General features: G+C 42.8%; 1 protein-coding gene across 2 annotated transcripts in view; it reads right to left on the minus strand.

Moving 5' to 3' along the window:
* Nucleotides 1–16,010, minus strand: part of zgc:110366 (uncharacterized protein LOC550476 homolog) — a 108,805-nt gene that overhangs the window by 68,600 nt on the left and 24,195 nt on the right. For both annotated transcript variants that reach the window (XM_055642355.1, XM_055642356.1), the window contains exon 3: nt 5,997–6,098. In XM_055642355.1, the coding sequence (XP_055498330.1) occupies nt 5,997–6,098 (102 nt within the window). The remainder of the gene's footprint in view (nt 1–5,996; nt 6,099–16,010) is intronic.

Raw genomic sequence — 16,010 nt, forward strand, 5'->3', positions numbered from 1 at the left:
GTAGTTTGTCGCGAGGTGTCGTAGGTGAATGCTAGTAAAACTAGTCTGTGACAGTCGCCTAAAGAGTCGCCTCAGTGGGACAGGTCCATAAGTGCGTAGGAATAGCGTAGATCAGGGGAGCCGCGACCAGCTGCGTCATTTGTTGTCCAGCCCACTCTCCAAGTCACTGATAGACATAAAAAGCCGGATTAACAGCCAATTTCCTATCTGTTTCTGTGGATGGACTCCAAGCACCAGAGGCCCATTGATCTGTGGCGCTGTTCGATACGTGATTGGCTTTGTGGAGATCAGAGCCAGATGTCACTGTGTCCCGGCACTCGGCCCTACACAGCCCTGCTAACCGGCCAAGGTTCAGTTTAGAGATACAGAGCTGAAACAGGCCCTTCGTCCCACCGAGTCCCCGCACATTAACACTACCCTACACACACTAAGGACAATTTACACTTATACCAAGCCAATTAACCAGACCTTCAGTCTGAAGAAGGGTCTCGACCCGAAACGTCACACATTCCTTCCCTCCAGAGATGCTGCCTGACCCGCTGAGTTACTCCAGCACTGTGTGTCTATCGGTTTAAACCAGCATCTGTAGTTCCTTCCTACACGTGTACCTGTCCAAATGCTGTTTAAATGTTATTGTGGTAATTTCAAGTGTAGAATGAAGACAAGAGTGTTTAGTTGTCGCGTGCAGCAACATCAGAACAATGACATTCTCAGTTGCTGCACCTTAACAGGCCGGTTAAAGCAACAACACACAGTACATGTAAATAGATTGATTTAGTTTACTATTGCCACCTGTAGCGAGGTACAGGGAAAAGCTTTTGTTGCGTACTAATCGGGGAAATGCAAGCAAGCCGCTCACAATGTACAGATAAAGGAGAACGGGTGCAACATATATAATCAATAATACAATATTGGGTAATCATCCGGGGATATCAGCGGAGGCCCAAGTATTAGCATTACAATTAATGCCCCACAGCCCAGGAGACCCGGGCTCGATCCTGGTCTCAGCTGCTGTCTGTGTGGAGTTTGTACATTCTCCCTGTAACCGCGTGGGTTTCATCTGGGTGCTCCGGTTTCCTCCCACATCCCAAAGACGTGCGGGTTTGTAGGTTAATTGGTCCTCTGTAAATTTCCCCCTAGTGTGTCGGGAGTGGATGAGAAAGTGGGATAACATAGAACCAGTGTGAATGGGTGATCAATGGTCGGCACTGACTCGAGGGGCCGAAGGGCCTGTTTCCACGCTGTATCTTTGAACTAATTATAATATTGAACAAATCAAGACTTACCTATCTGATTTTAACATGAACAATATTATCTCAAGGTTACAGAGTATTTAAATGGCATTTACTGCATAATCCCTGAGGTTATTCTTTGTAATGTGAAGGGCAAAGTTCATCTCTACAAGTTTCATTTTCTGAAGTTAATTTGTATTTATATTTACCATCTTGCCTTTGCTTATTTGTTCCCGCGATACATGAATCCAAGACTTACATTTAAAGATGAACAAAATATCAATTTAAAGACAGATTGAATTGAATTGAATACCTTTATTGTCATTCAGACCTTACGGTCTGAACGAAATTTCGTGCCTGCAGTCATACATACAATCATACAATAATAACAACAATAAACACAAATTGATATCAAGTAATTTCCCCGATTGAGTATTAATATCGAGTTTGTTAACATCCCCTCTCTCTCCGTCCCTCCCGCACCCGACTACTACCTGGTACTAGCTGCAAAGTCGTCTTGTTGGGTCTCATTGTGTGAGAAGGAACTGCTGGTTTAAACCGAAGAGAGACACAAAATGCTGGAGCAACTCAGCGGGACAGGCAGCATCTCTGAAGAGAATTGGAATGGGTGATGTTTCGGGTCAAGACCCTTCTAAAGGTTTCGGGTCGAGACTCTTAGAAGGGTCAAGACCAGAAACGTCACCCATTCCTTCTCTCCAGAGACGCTGCCTGATCCATGCCGGTCACCAGGGTGAATTCGGCACAGAGACTAACGGCGGCGGCGCAATGCTTCCGACGCCTCTGACGGCCCAGGACTCTTGCACTGCTCCATGGCCGGAGCTGCAGCAAGCGACTTGCCTGCCCGGCAAACACTCGCCAGCCCGGCAAACACTTGCCAGCCCCGGCTCCCCGTCCGCATCTGTCCCCGCCGCTGGTTCTGCTTCCATCCCTCCCTCAGCCCCGGCTCTCCAACACCCACGGCCCATGCAGTTGATATGAATTTTGAAATTCTCGTTGATCACAGAATTTCACACGACAGCATGGGAATTTTGTGATCAGCGTGAGAATGTGAGAATTTGGCCAAAAGCGTGATTCTCATGCTCATAGCGTGAGAGTTGGCAACCCTGGGAAAGTAAAAACAACAGGAAATTACCATTTAATAATTGTAACATTATTAATGGGGAAGTTGCTAGAAGCTGTTATAAAAGAAGTAATTACAGAATACTTGGAAAGCAACTCTTACATGTCAGCAAGATTTGGACTGATATCTAAGATGACACAACTGAAGTATGAGAAGAGATTAGGCCAGGTATGTCTGTATTCCCTGGAGTACAGAGGGGACCTCATTGAACCCCATAACATTTTAACAGGACAGGATAGGCTAGATACAGGGAGAATTTTCCTGGTGGATGGAAAGTCCAAAATGAGAGTCGTGGAAGAGTTATTTAGAATCGAGGTAAGGAAAAATGTCTTTAGTCAAAGAGTGATGAATGTATAGAATTTTCAACTTTAAAGGTGATAAAACTCAAGTCAATAAACATATTCAGGAATGTGGTACATATGTTTATATAATATATGTTAGGCGTTATATAAGGGATATGGAAAAAAGGCAAGAACAGGATACTAAAGTGGATAATCAGCGATGCTAATGTTAAACGGTTCAGCCAAGCTATTCAACATAATTGTGGCTAGTCGATCATGAAGGGCCAAATCTTTCACTCCTGCTCCTATTTTCTATATTACTGTGAACTTCCCCTTATTTCATTATTTATTGCAAAACCATTGAAAAATGCTTCACAAGGTATTTATCAAACAAAATAATATTGCTGAGCCCTGTGATGACATATTAAGGGAAATTAACAAAGTCGAATGGGAAGGTTTTGAAATGCATTCTATGAGAGGAAATATAATTAGAACAGTTTAGGGAAGAAAATCAGGGGAGCGTTTAATTTCAGAGATGAACAAGAGGTCATAATTGCAAAAGAACTAAAATCAGAATAGCACAGATAGTGCTAAATGAAAAATTAGTTGTACAATATTACTGTATGGGAATAGGTCCTTCAGCCTCTCAAATCCATGATCATTGTAAAGCACCCACTTATTATAATCCTTCACTAATCCCATTATATTCTTTCCACATTTGCATTAACTCCTCCAGATTTTACCAGTCACCTGCACACTAGTGACAATTTAATTGACTAATTAATTTATCAACCCATACATCTCTGGCACGTGGGTAGAAACTATGGAAAAGGGGAAAATGTGCAAACGCCCCTTATACATCACCGAAGATGGGGATTCGACCAACGTCAATGTAGCTCTGAGGCAGCAGCTCTATTAGCAGTGCCACTGGACCATCTCAAATGTTTTTAAAAAACTAAAATGGATAGAGAGGTTTGAGGCCACAGAGGGATTTGAAAGGAAAGGATGAAGACTTTAAAATGAGGTACTGCTTAATTAGAAACCAGCATGTGTCATATAGCACAGGGTGATGTTACTTTGAACATGGTCAGCAGAGCTTTGTGTGACAAGTTGGCAAGGAGCAGAGGGAGTTGAGTCGGGTAGCAATGAGGAGGAAGAGTCAGGTCTGGTGGAAACAACAATGGCTTTAAGTGCAAGGTAGAAGAAAGTGCTGATACGGCAATGGAAACAAGCCATCTGGCATAGACATGTCCAAAACACACACATGCCTGCCTCCATTGTTCGTTAAATATTCACCCGTTTAAAACGTGAATATCGGTGAATTAAGTTAAGGTACTACTGGTAAGGCACGCATGTGAAATTATAATGGTGAATGACCTCACAAAATGGAAAGCAGAAAGGCGGAAGGAAAATTACAATCATAATATTAATTTAGGAAAGTAAATTAACATCCAAAACATTTAAATAACTGATTACATTACATTTCCTCAAAATGGAACCATCATTACCCAGCCAAATTCACCTTTTACTGATTTTAATTTGTTCCAGTTTTCATCGCAGGTTATAGAAGATAGAACAGTCCAGCACAAGAACAGGCCCTTCAGCTTGCAATGTCTGTGCTGAACATTATGCCAACTCCATCCCTTGTCTACCTGCACATAACCCATATCCCTCCATTTCCTGCATATCCATATGCTTATCCAAACGCATTTAATGCCTCTCCTATCTGTCCTTCATTTGAGACATACTGGTCCTGATCTCTACCTTCCAAACACTTCTCATTTCTAACCTACTACTCTGGTTTCCACCCCTGCCTCTCTAGTTTAAACCCTCCTGAGTAGCTCTAGTGAAACCTCCCTGCAAGGATACTGCTACCTGGCCAGTTCAGATGCAATCCATCCCTCTTGCAGAGATCTTGTGGAGATCATTTCTGCTCCAGAAGAGATCCCAATACGATGGCTTAGTTCATATCCTCTGAATAGATTTACAAATGTCACAATGGCCTATACCAGCATAGTTATGTTTTCTGGAATTGCAAAAGTGTAGCCTTGTTTTTTTTTCAGTTTGATGTCTCGAAAATCATTTTATTTCAGAGTGGAATGCAAAAATGGGCGGCGCGACTCATGTTGCAGAGGCCTCTGCAGTCCATCTGTCTTTTTTATTATTTTTTGTCTCGTTTGAATGTAGTTTTAATTATTTTTTTTTGTGTATGTGTGTGGGTATGTGTGTGGGGGGCGGGGGGTGGAGGAAACTTTTAAAATCTATCCCCTGCACGGAGAACCCGACCTTTTCTCTGTCGGGTCTCCGTTGTCGTTGGGGCCGAGCACCGTGGAGCGGCCCCCAGCAGGAACGACCTGGGGCTCCAGTCGCGGAGCCTGTGGACCAACTCACCATCATGGAGCTGGCCAAGTTCGGAGCGGGTGGAGCTGTGGTGGCGCTCGGCTGCGACCTGACCCCGGAGATTCGAAGGCTTACCGCAGGTCTGGTGGACAGTGACACCGGGAGCCCGCGGGTCCCTGCTGGGAGACCGCTTTTCGGGGCTTCCGCAACGGCGACTTCACCCGCCCGAGTTGCGGGGTTGAAGAGTACCTGGAGCGGGGCCTTACATCATCGCCCGGCGCGGCTTGGAATGGCTGTGGGACTTTGCTAGCGCACGCCGGGGGCTCCAACAACAAGACCCGGAGCGCGGCCTTGCATCACCCGGCGCAGCGTTAATGGCCGCGGGACAATTACCATCGTCCGCCGGGGGCTTTGACTCTGACATCGGGAGTGCAGGGGAGAGATAAGTCTTTGCCTTCCATCACAGCGAGGAGGAGATGCGCTGTGATGGATGTTTGTGTAAATCGTGTTGTGTCTTGGTTCTTTCTTGTGTGTATGACTGCAGAAACAACATTTCGTTTGAACCTCAATGAGGTTCAAATGACAAATAAATTGTATTGTATTGTAAGTGCGATCATTTCTTCATAAATTTTCTGCTCCCCAGAAATGTGACCTGGAACGCTGCTGCAATTCACCCGTATACCAGTAATATAATTCCTGCTCATTTAGAGTGTTAATTGGGAAATTAAGTCATGCTGTTCTGAGGAGCACATGTCGTGAATCACTCCTATAATAATCTATAACATCATAGTTTTAGTCATACACATCATAGTGATGGGTCCTCTGCAGCAGCTTATGAAAGGGTGCATTCTGGATCATCCACAACCTGGAATCTGACCAAGGAGAAGATACCTCCATTGTTTTTTAAAGAGTAAATTTAAACATACCGATCAATGTAAATGTAAATAGCAGCATAAAAAAAGGACATTTTTCAATATAATCCTTGTAATAGCTGCCACTCACCTTCATCGTATAATTCTTCTATTGCTTGCCATGTTTCAGCTCGAAGTTCACGATTAGTTTTTCCTGGGACATTTGCATCAGGCCAATGCATGAGGTAAAGATCTGAAATAGGAATATATACATATATTATTATATTCACTGAATAAGTCATGAATATGTGGATATGCAATGGAAGACATGGATATGCAATGGAAGACATTTAAAGACTGCATGGATGAACTACAAAATTTGTTCATCCCAGTTTGGTTTATAGACTTGGTTTATACTCTCTAGAATTTAGGAGATTGAGAGGGGATCTTATAGAAACTTACAAAATTCTTAAGGGGTTGGACAGGCTAGATGCAGGAAGATTGTTCCCGATGTTGGGGAAGTCCAGGACAAGGGGTCACAGCTTAAGGATAAGGGGGAAATCCTTTAAAACCGAGATGAGAAGAACTTTTTTCACACAGAGAGTGGTGAATCTCTGGAACTCTCTACCACAGAGGGTAGTTGAGGCTAGTTCATTGGCTATATTTAAGAGGGAGTTAGATGTGGCCCTTGTGGCTAAGGGGATCAGGGGGTATGGAGAGAAGGCAGGTACGGGATACTGAGTTGGATGATCAGCCATGATCATATTGAATGGCAGTGCAGGCTCGAAGGGCCGAATGGCCTACTCCTGCACCTAATTTCTATGTTTCTATGAATTGAAGCCAATATTTAGAGACATATCAAATATGTGTGGAAGAGAGACATAAATGCTGGAGAAACTCAGCGGGTGAGGAAGTATCTATGGAGCGAATGAAATAGGCAACGTTTCGGGCCGAAATCCTTCTTTAAACAGCAGAATCGTTACATGTTTGGATATTTAGTACATTTGGATACATAGAAACATAGAAAATAGGTGTAGGAGTAGGGTATATGGCCCTTCGAGCCAGCACCGCCATTCAATATCTTCATGACTGATCATCCAAAATCAGTACTGTTCCGGCTTTTCCCCCCATCTCCCTCGATTCCCTTAGCTCTAAGAGCTAAATCTAACTCTCTCTTGAAAACATCCAGTGAATTGGCCTCCACTGCCTTCTGTGGCAGAGAATTCCACAGATTCACAACTCTGGGTGAAAATGTTTTTCCTCATCTCAGTCCTAAATGGCCGACCCCTTATTCTTAAACAGTGACCTCTGGTTCTTGACTCCCCCAACATTGGGAACATTTTTCCTGCATCTACCCTGTCCAATCCTCTAAGAACTTTATATGTTTCTACAAGATACCCTCTCATCCTTCTAAATCCTGGCAAAAACAAGTGCAGTCGACCCATTCTTTCATCTACTTAGGCACGATAGCAAACAAATTGTCTCAGTGGGTTCAGATTATAATCTGATATCAATGTCAGTACTAAGGTGTCATAGAACAAAAATAAGATTTTTCATTTTGTTTGTTCAGCGGCATGAAGTAAAATCCCTCCGGAAGAGGAAGCTGAGGAGATGCTGAACAACTTAAGGGGTATGAAGGTGGATAAAATCTCCTGAGCCTAATCAAAAATATCCAAAGATACTGTGGGAGGCTGGAGAAGAAACAGCAAGCACCCTGGATGAGATATATGAATTATCATTCGGTGAGGTGCCGGAGGAATGGAGAATGGCTAATGTTGTACCTCTATTTAAGAAAGGCTGAAAGGAAGAGCCTGGAAAGTGAAGACTTGTGAGCCTAAGTATGCACGTTACCAGATTGGCTTCAGAGATAGAAGATATATGCATGTGGATAGGCAGACTGAGTTAGGATAGTCAGCATGATTTTGTATGTGGGAGATCTGATTGAGTTTTTTGAAGAAATAACCAAAAAGGTCAACGAGGGCAAAGCTGTAGATATTGTCTATATGGAGTTAAGCAAGGTTCCGCTGGGTAGACTGTTCCGGAAGGTTAGATCGCAGGCATTTTGGGAAGAGCTACCCAACTGGTTTGAAAATTGGCTTCATGGAACGAAGCAGCAGATGATGGGGGAATGTTGATTTGCAGACTGGAGGCCTGTGACTGGTGGGGTACTGGGTCCATTGCTGTTTCTGGTTTATATGAACAATTTAGATGAGAATGTATAAGGCATGATTAGTAATTTTACAGATGGCACTAAAGTTGGTGGTATTGTAACCAACAAAAATGGTTATCAAAAAATCACTGCAGGATCCTGTTCAACTGGGTAAGTGGATGCAGGAATGGTTGATGGAGTTTAATGCATATATGTGCAAGGTGGTGTATTTTGGGAAGTCAATCCATGATAGAACCTTCACAGTGAATGCCAGAGCACTGGAGAAAGTCGTAGAGCGGAGGGATCTAAAAGCGCAGGTCCTAGTTCCCTGAAAACGGCATCACAGGTAGATAGGGTGGTAAAGAAGACTTTCGGTACTTTGGCCTTGATCAGTCAGAGTATTGAGTATAGAGTTGGAATGTTACATGACAGCTGCACAAGATGGTGGTGAGGTCGCAGATGGAGTATTGTGTTCAGGTTTGGCCACCCTGCTACAGGGAAGATGTTGTTACACTAGAAAGAGTGCAGAGAAGATTTACAAGGATGTTGCCAGTACTTGAGGGCCTGAGACCATATAACCATATAACAATTACAGCACGGAAACAGGCCAACTGGGCCCTTCTCGTCCATGCCGAACACTTATTCTCCTCTAGTCCAATCTAACCTATCCATTCCTTTCCCGTCCATTTATCCAATTTATTTGTCTATCCCTCTCATCACTTTAAAGACCTCTATCAAGTCCCCCCTTAATCTTCTGCGCTCCAAAGAATAAAGACCTAACTTGTTCAACCTTTCTCTGTAACTTAATTGCTGAAACCCAGGCAACATTCTAGTAAATCTCCTCTGTACTCTCTCTATTTTGTTGGCATCCTTCCTATAATTAGGCGACCAAAATTGTACACCATACTCCAGAATTGGCCTCACCAATGCCATGTACAATTTTAACATTACATCCCAACTTCTATACTCAATGCTCTGATTTATAAAGGCCAGCACACCAAAAGCTTTCTTTACCACCCTATCTACATGAGATTCCACCTTCAGGGAACTGTGCACAGTTATTCCTAGATCCCTCTGTTCAACTGCATTCCTCAACTCACTACCATTTACCATGTACGTCCTATTTTGATTTGTCCTGCCAAGATGTAGTACCTCACACTTAGCAGCATTAACCAGGCTGGGACTTTATTCCTTGGAGCACTCGAAGATGAGGGGTGTTCTTTAGAGATGTAAAAGATCATGTGGAGAATAAATAGATGCACAGTCTTTTCCCCAGAGTAGGGGAATCAGGAACCAGAAGACATAGGTTTAAAATGAGAGGGGAACCATAGGAGCAACATTTTCACACAGAGGGTGGTGGGTAACTGGAACAAGCTGCCAGAGGAGGTAGTTGAGGCAGGTACTACAACAATATTTAAAAGACCTTAGGAAAGGTACCTTGATAGGAAAGGTTTAGAAGGAAATGTGTCAAACGTGGGCAGGTGGGACTAGTATAGTTGGGGCATCTTGGTCAGCACAGGCAAGTTAGGCCGAAGGGCCTGTTTCCGTGTTGCCTGATTCTATGACCCTATGTCAAACCATGATTCCAATTTTTGCGGGGGATAGAAAAGGTTCAGTTATCTTTTAATTAATTCATCAATAGATTTATCATTCAATTTTGTTAATGATTAACAAATGATCTCAACATGACACTAGTTGCAAGCAGCACAATGGTTTCCAATTACTATGAATAGGTGTATGAAGCTGTGCAATTTGTATCAGAATTTGATTCAACAAATACATCTTCCAAATGTAATTATTTTTGTGAAATTCCACTTTAATAAATCTGTTGAAATTGCAAATCATAGTCATAGAATCATACAGCAGAGAAACAGGCCCTTCAGTGCAACTTGTCCCTGCTGACCAAGATGCCACTTCTAAGCGAGTCCCATTTGCCTACATTTGGCTCATATCCCTCTTAACCAGGGGTGGCCAACCTTTTACATTCCGTGCGCCAATATTTTCACGCACTAGTTCGGATGCGCCATACAACACGTGTACCCCCATTCAATTCTTGTAAAAATATGTTAATATGTACATATGTTAATATGTTAATATGTACATATGTTAATATCTACCTTGAAGAAGGGTCTTGACCCGAAACGTTGCCTATTTCCTTCGCTCCATAGATGCTGCCTCACTCGCTGAGTTTCTCCAGCATTTTTGTCTACCTTTAATATGTACATAGCATTTTTATGTGATATAATGATTTACTATAAAAACAAGATATTACTTACTTTAATGAGACTCTTGAGTCTTCTTAAACCTTTCCTATCCATGTACCTTTCCTAAGGTCTTTTAATGTTGTTATGGTACCTGCCTCAGATACTTCCTCTGGCAGCTTGTTCTGTTCTCCACCACCCTGTGGGGTGGAGATACGTTCCCATTAATTCTTTTTCCTCTTGCCTTAAACATATTCCCTTAAGGATAAATCATAATTTACTTCTCTGATTATTCAGAAATCCCAATGATTCAGCATTTGGATTATTGTACCCCTGTTTCCTGCACTTCGTTATAAAACATCGGGAGCCCATTTTCATGCTCCATATGAACTCACCAGGTTCTGCTTATAACATTCCTCATAAACTCAGCAGAGCCCCAAACCTTGGCACCTTATAAACCAATGGGGGGGGGGGGGGGGGGGGTCCTGTTACCAAATCTTTATTAAATATCTTGGGTATCTATTTCCAACACTCCCTTTAATATCACCTGTTTAGTTAAGTTTAGTTAAGTTTAGTTTAGTTTAGTTTAGATACACAGTGTAGAAACAGGCCCTTCGGGGCCAGTCTCACCCCGGGTCAAGTCTCACCCCGGTCACCCTCTTCTCATCACTCCCATCAGGCAAGGAGTATAAAGACACACACCTCCAGATTCAGGGAGAGCGTCTTCCCAGTTGTTATCAGGCAACTGAACCATTCTATCAACAACTAGAGAGTGAGCTACTATCTACCTCATTGGAGACCCTCGGACTATCTTTAATCAGACTTTACTGGATTTTATCTAGCACTAAACGTTATTCCCTTTTTCATGTATCTGTAAACAGTGGATAGCTCGGTTTGTAGTCATGTATTGACTTTCTGCTGTTAGGTTAGCGTGCAACAAAAGGTTTTCACTGCTCCTCAGTACACGTGACAATAACGTAAACTAAGCTAAACTAAGGTTTGTAGGTTAAATTGCCCCTAGTGTGTAAGGAGTAGATGAGAAGTGAAATAACATAGAACTAGTGTGAACGAGTGATCGATGCTCGGTATGGACTTGGTGGGCTGTAGGGCCTGTTACCATGGTGTATCTTTCAATCAATCAATCAAATGAAAGTTGCCCACATCGGTGGAAAAGCATGGATACAGGCCCTATGGCCCAACTAGTCCACACTGATCAAGATGCCCACCGAATGAATGCTGGTGCCACTTGGCTGCGTTTGACCCATATTCCCCTAAATCTTTTCACATACCTGTCCAAATGCCTTTCAAATGTTTTTATGGCATCGTTCTCAACTTAATTCAATTCAATTCCATTCAACTTTATTGTCATTGCACAGATACAAGTATGGGTACAACAAAATGCAGTTTAGCGTCTGTTCGTAGTAATAGTGCAATATAGAAATAAAAACACAGAATAAGCAAACAATGTGGACGGAGAGACTGGAGAAATCTATCGGCGGGACTCTGAGTTCAGCAATGTAATAGTGTTGTTGAAGAAGCTGTTCCTCATCCTACTTCCTCATCAGCTCGATCCTCATACATATCACCCTAAGATCCCTGTTAAATCATTCCCCTCTCATCTTAAACTTATGTCCTCTGGTTCTTGATTCTGCAACGCTGGGAAAATACTGTGCACATTCATCCTATCTATGCCCCTCATGGTTTCATACACCTGGATCAGATTTTCTCTCAGTCTCCTAAATTTCAACGAATAAGGTCCCAACCTACACAATGTCTCCCTACAAATCAGTCCCTCGAATCCTGGCAACATCCTGGTAAAACCTTTCTGCACTCTTTGTAGCTTAATCTTTTCTGCGTTCTTTCCAGGGTTGTGGACCATGGCGAATGTTGGTTGCTGCGAAGAAACATCACTGAAGAAGGGGTTATATGAAGTGATAGGAAGTGGAGAAAAAAATCCTGAGTTTTAGTTGGAGATAAATATGACCAGGTTTGGGTTGATCCTTTGGGTGTGGTGTCATGACCGGCTGTTGGTTGAAGAGGAATTATCAGGGTTGCAATAAGTTTGGGAGTGCGACAAATTTGATGTATGGTGGTAGGGAAGGGAGACAGAATTAGCTGGTTTTATAGTGAGATGAGAAAATTGTTTACGGGAATGGTTCTATCTTAAATGACACTTATAAAGTCAGGAAAAATGGGGAGAAGGCAGGAACTGATTGTGGATGAACTGATTGTGGATGATCAGCCATGATCACATTGAATGGCGGTGCTGGCTAGAAGGGCCGAATGGCCTACTCCTCCACCTATTGTCTATTATGTATTGTATTTACAGTGGGTCCCCAGACCTAAACTGAACAGGGGTTTGATCTACTGCGAGGAATGCCCTACTTTTACCCAAGTATACTCTGCAGAAATGGCAACCAGACATATCCCAATATGTATTTGCATTAACAAATCAAATACAAGCAGGATTTGGCATCAATGTTATGATGTTAGGAGTTCAATAAAATTCTGAAGTGTGTCTCAGATAAAGGTTGTATAATTGAATAGAATTTGTAGCTTATAACTCCTACAAATCACTATAAATTCTGGGACCAGAACGACAATTTAACATTAAAAGATGTTACTAAAGTATTTCTGGACCTGTTTCTATCTAGAGCTAGTCATCCAATCGCCTAATCCCTGTTCTAAACTCTAGCTCTGACTTGATTCCTGTAAAAAGGCAGCTCCTTCCAAAATCATGACTAACAACTGCTGCTGGAGATTGTACCTTATCAAGGATGAATTATTTAGGAAGGAACTGCAGATGCCGGTTTACACCACAGATAGACACAGAATGCTGGAGTAACTCAGTAGGACAGATAGCATCTCTGGAGAGACCAGTCTGAAGAAGGGTCTTGACCCGAAACGTCACCCATTCCTTCTCTCCCGAGATGTTGCCTGCCCCGCTGGGTTACTCCAGCATTTTGTGTCTATCATGGCTGAATTGTTGGTGGATAAAATATGTTACTATTCTCAGAGATAGAATGCCAAGGTTTTGATTTGGGTTAGTAAGGACTGGGGTACTAACTTTACTCACATTAGCAAATTCTAACATCCTATACTTTGCTAACACTACTTGTACAAAATGATGGGTTAATTAAACCTTGAACGATAAAGGCCCAGTTTGCAAAACTGGCACTGAAAGTATGCACACATTCAGTTGGTGAATGAATGTCCTCATCATAAACAAGAACAGCACCTGCAAGGAAAAAAACCCTTGCATACAGCTTGTACAGAGGGCAACCCACTTTATCTCATCCTTACACATGTTAGGTCACTTCCCTCCTACCTCCTACATACATGCAAACTGATGCCAAAAAATATGACGTGTTTTCAAGCTAAAATAAAAGACCACTTTATAGAAAATAAGAGAATTTATCGAGCTTATTGTGCAATACTTTTTTCAGTGCCTCCTTATCAGTACAATTCATCAGTACTAAATGCCAGCGGTCCCCCAATTGTTAGATGAGAGTCTAACAAATCCAAAAGAATACTATGTCCTACATATAGTAACTCCAGTTTGCAAAGACGGAAATAGGCAGGCACATATTCAACAATGCTAATGGTCTGCTTTGAAAGTTTGCCCTTTATATGAAAATTGCCAGCAAGTTACATCAACATTGTTTGTTCAGCTGTTCTTTGCCAAATTGTACAAATAACAGGTTGTAAGTTACAACCTTCTTCCTGGCATCAAATCCTTCCTTTTAAAAAGTAGTAAAGGAAAATAGGGTGAGTGTAAAGATTAAAAATGAGCTACTTGTAATAGTCCCATTAGTGTGTTTTAAGAACTAGCAGCAAATTTGAAAAATATGTAATTTCTGACTGTGAGGAAATGCCAACGAAGGACAACTAATACAAAGTTACTTCCTTCCTCTATGATACACGTCAAGAAAGAGCTCACCAAGCTAAATAGGTACTGAAAAATGGAAATGAAAATAGTGGCAGTACAAAACAGATCAATCTACATTTGAAATAACAAGACAGAACAACATCAGAAGATTCTCATGAAAACTGTTAATCAGTGTTTCTCTTTGATTTGTGGACTATTACGCAAAGTGATTTGTTTCAGATTTTTAAGAATTTTTGTTTTAAATAAAGGCAGCTGAAGAACATGTTGGCAAGTATAATTGAAGAAATAAGAACAAGAAAATTCACTATACATCAATTGAATAAAATAACTGGCATTTATTGCAAAGGTATTCAAACATTGATGATATTCAAGCCATGAAAGAACTTGCACAGCTCGAATACCATCATGGGCAATGAGCCTGTCAGGGCGATATCTGGCTATTATCTCTTCCCGATAAGCCTAATGCCTTTTCAACCCATTTTGAACAGGCAAATAAAATGACACCCTGACATTTTCCCTCATCTCCTGCTGGCTCTGTCCCACTCATCTCGGTGGCAGAAGAAAATTGGCCCGCCAGGATGGAGTCCCTGAATGGTTTTTGAAATCATGCACCAATCAGTTCTCACTAACATCTTCAACTTTTTACTTCAACGGTCTTCTGTTCCCATCTGCTACAAGGAAGCCTCCATCATTCAACTCCGCATGAAAAATAATGTGACATGTCACGACGACTGGCATCCATTAGTTCTAACATTGCCAATAATGAAGTTTGGTAATGGCCCGGAGCTTACGGCACGGCGACCCGGTAAGGCATTGCCCGCTCTGTGCCTCTCCGACCAGGTAGGGGACTAAGAATTAAAGTTTCCCCCTTCCCCCCCCCCCCCCTTCACCACATAAAAGCCCTCCATACTAACTGACTAACATTTAAGCAATGATTTACAAATGTTTAAGTGTCTCCCCAGTCTCCGGAGAGGAGGCAGCCGCTACAGTAGTACAGACCTGGGTTGACCGTGGGTCGTTTCGGTTCAAGTTTGGCGCCAAACGTGAGCTTTGGTGTGCAGACAACATCCTGGAAAAAAATGTCCGGTTTTCGGAGCTTTCCGGTTTCCGGAATTTCGGATAAAAGGTTGTGCACCTGTAGTACTTTATTTGCCAAGTATGTTTTGCAACATACGAGGAATTTCATTTGCCAAGTCAGTCATACAAATAAAAAGCAACAGAACACCCAAAACACATTTTAACATGAACATCCACCACAGTGACTCCTACACATTCCTCACTGTGATGAAAGGTGAAATAAAGTTCAAGTCTCTTCCATTTGTTCTCTCGCGGTCGGGGGCCTCGAGCCCACCATTGACGGGACGATCTTGATTCCCGTAGCCGGCGGCGTTCGGTCCCTCCGCGTCGAGGCCATCAGCTCCTGCATCGGGGGGATGTCAGCTCCCCCGCGCTGGACGATCAAACCTTGCGTTGGGGCTGGTCAAACCCTCTGCATCGTTGGAGCTCCCGACTCGGCCTCTCCCAAGACTGCGAGCTCTTGATGGTAAGTCCGGAGGCCATGGTTGGAGCGATCCCAGGCTAGGGATCAGCTCCGATGTTGCCCACGCCCTGCGGCGGGGCTCATGACAGTCCAAGGACGCCTCCAGCACCATCGATGGAAGGCCGCAGAGCGCCCGGAGAATGCGATCCGAAAATGAATCACATCTCCGGCAAGGTAAGAACTTGAAAAAGGTTTCGCCCGATCCCCTCCCCCTCCCTCCACATAAGACAAACTGGAGAACATTAAAACAAACTTTTAACAAACATAAAAAAAAGATGAAAAAAAAACAGACTGTCGACGGAGCTGCCACGTACGGCGCCCTTGGTGGTATCAACATCCAACATCCAGTACAACATCCAGCCCTGGATCACAGAAAGATCAATGTC

This window comes from Leucoraja erinacea, chromosome 10, assembly GCF_028641065.1.
Source record: "Leucoraja erinacea ecotype New England chromosome 10, Leri_hhj_1, whole genome shotgun sequence".
NCBI lineage: Eukaryota > Metazoa > Chordata > Chondrichthyes > Rajiformes > Rajidae > Leucoraja > Leucoraja erinaceus.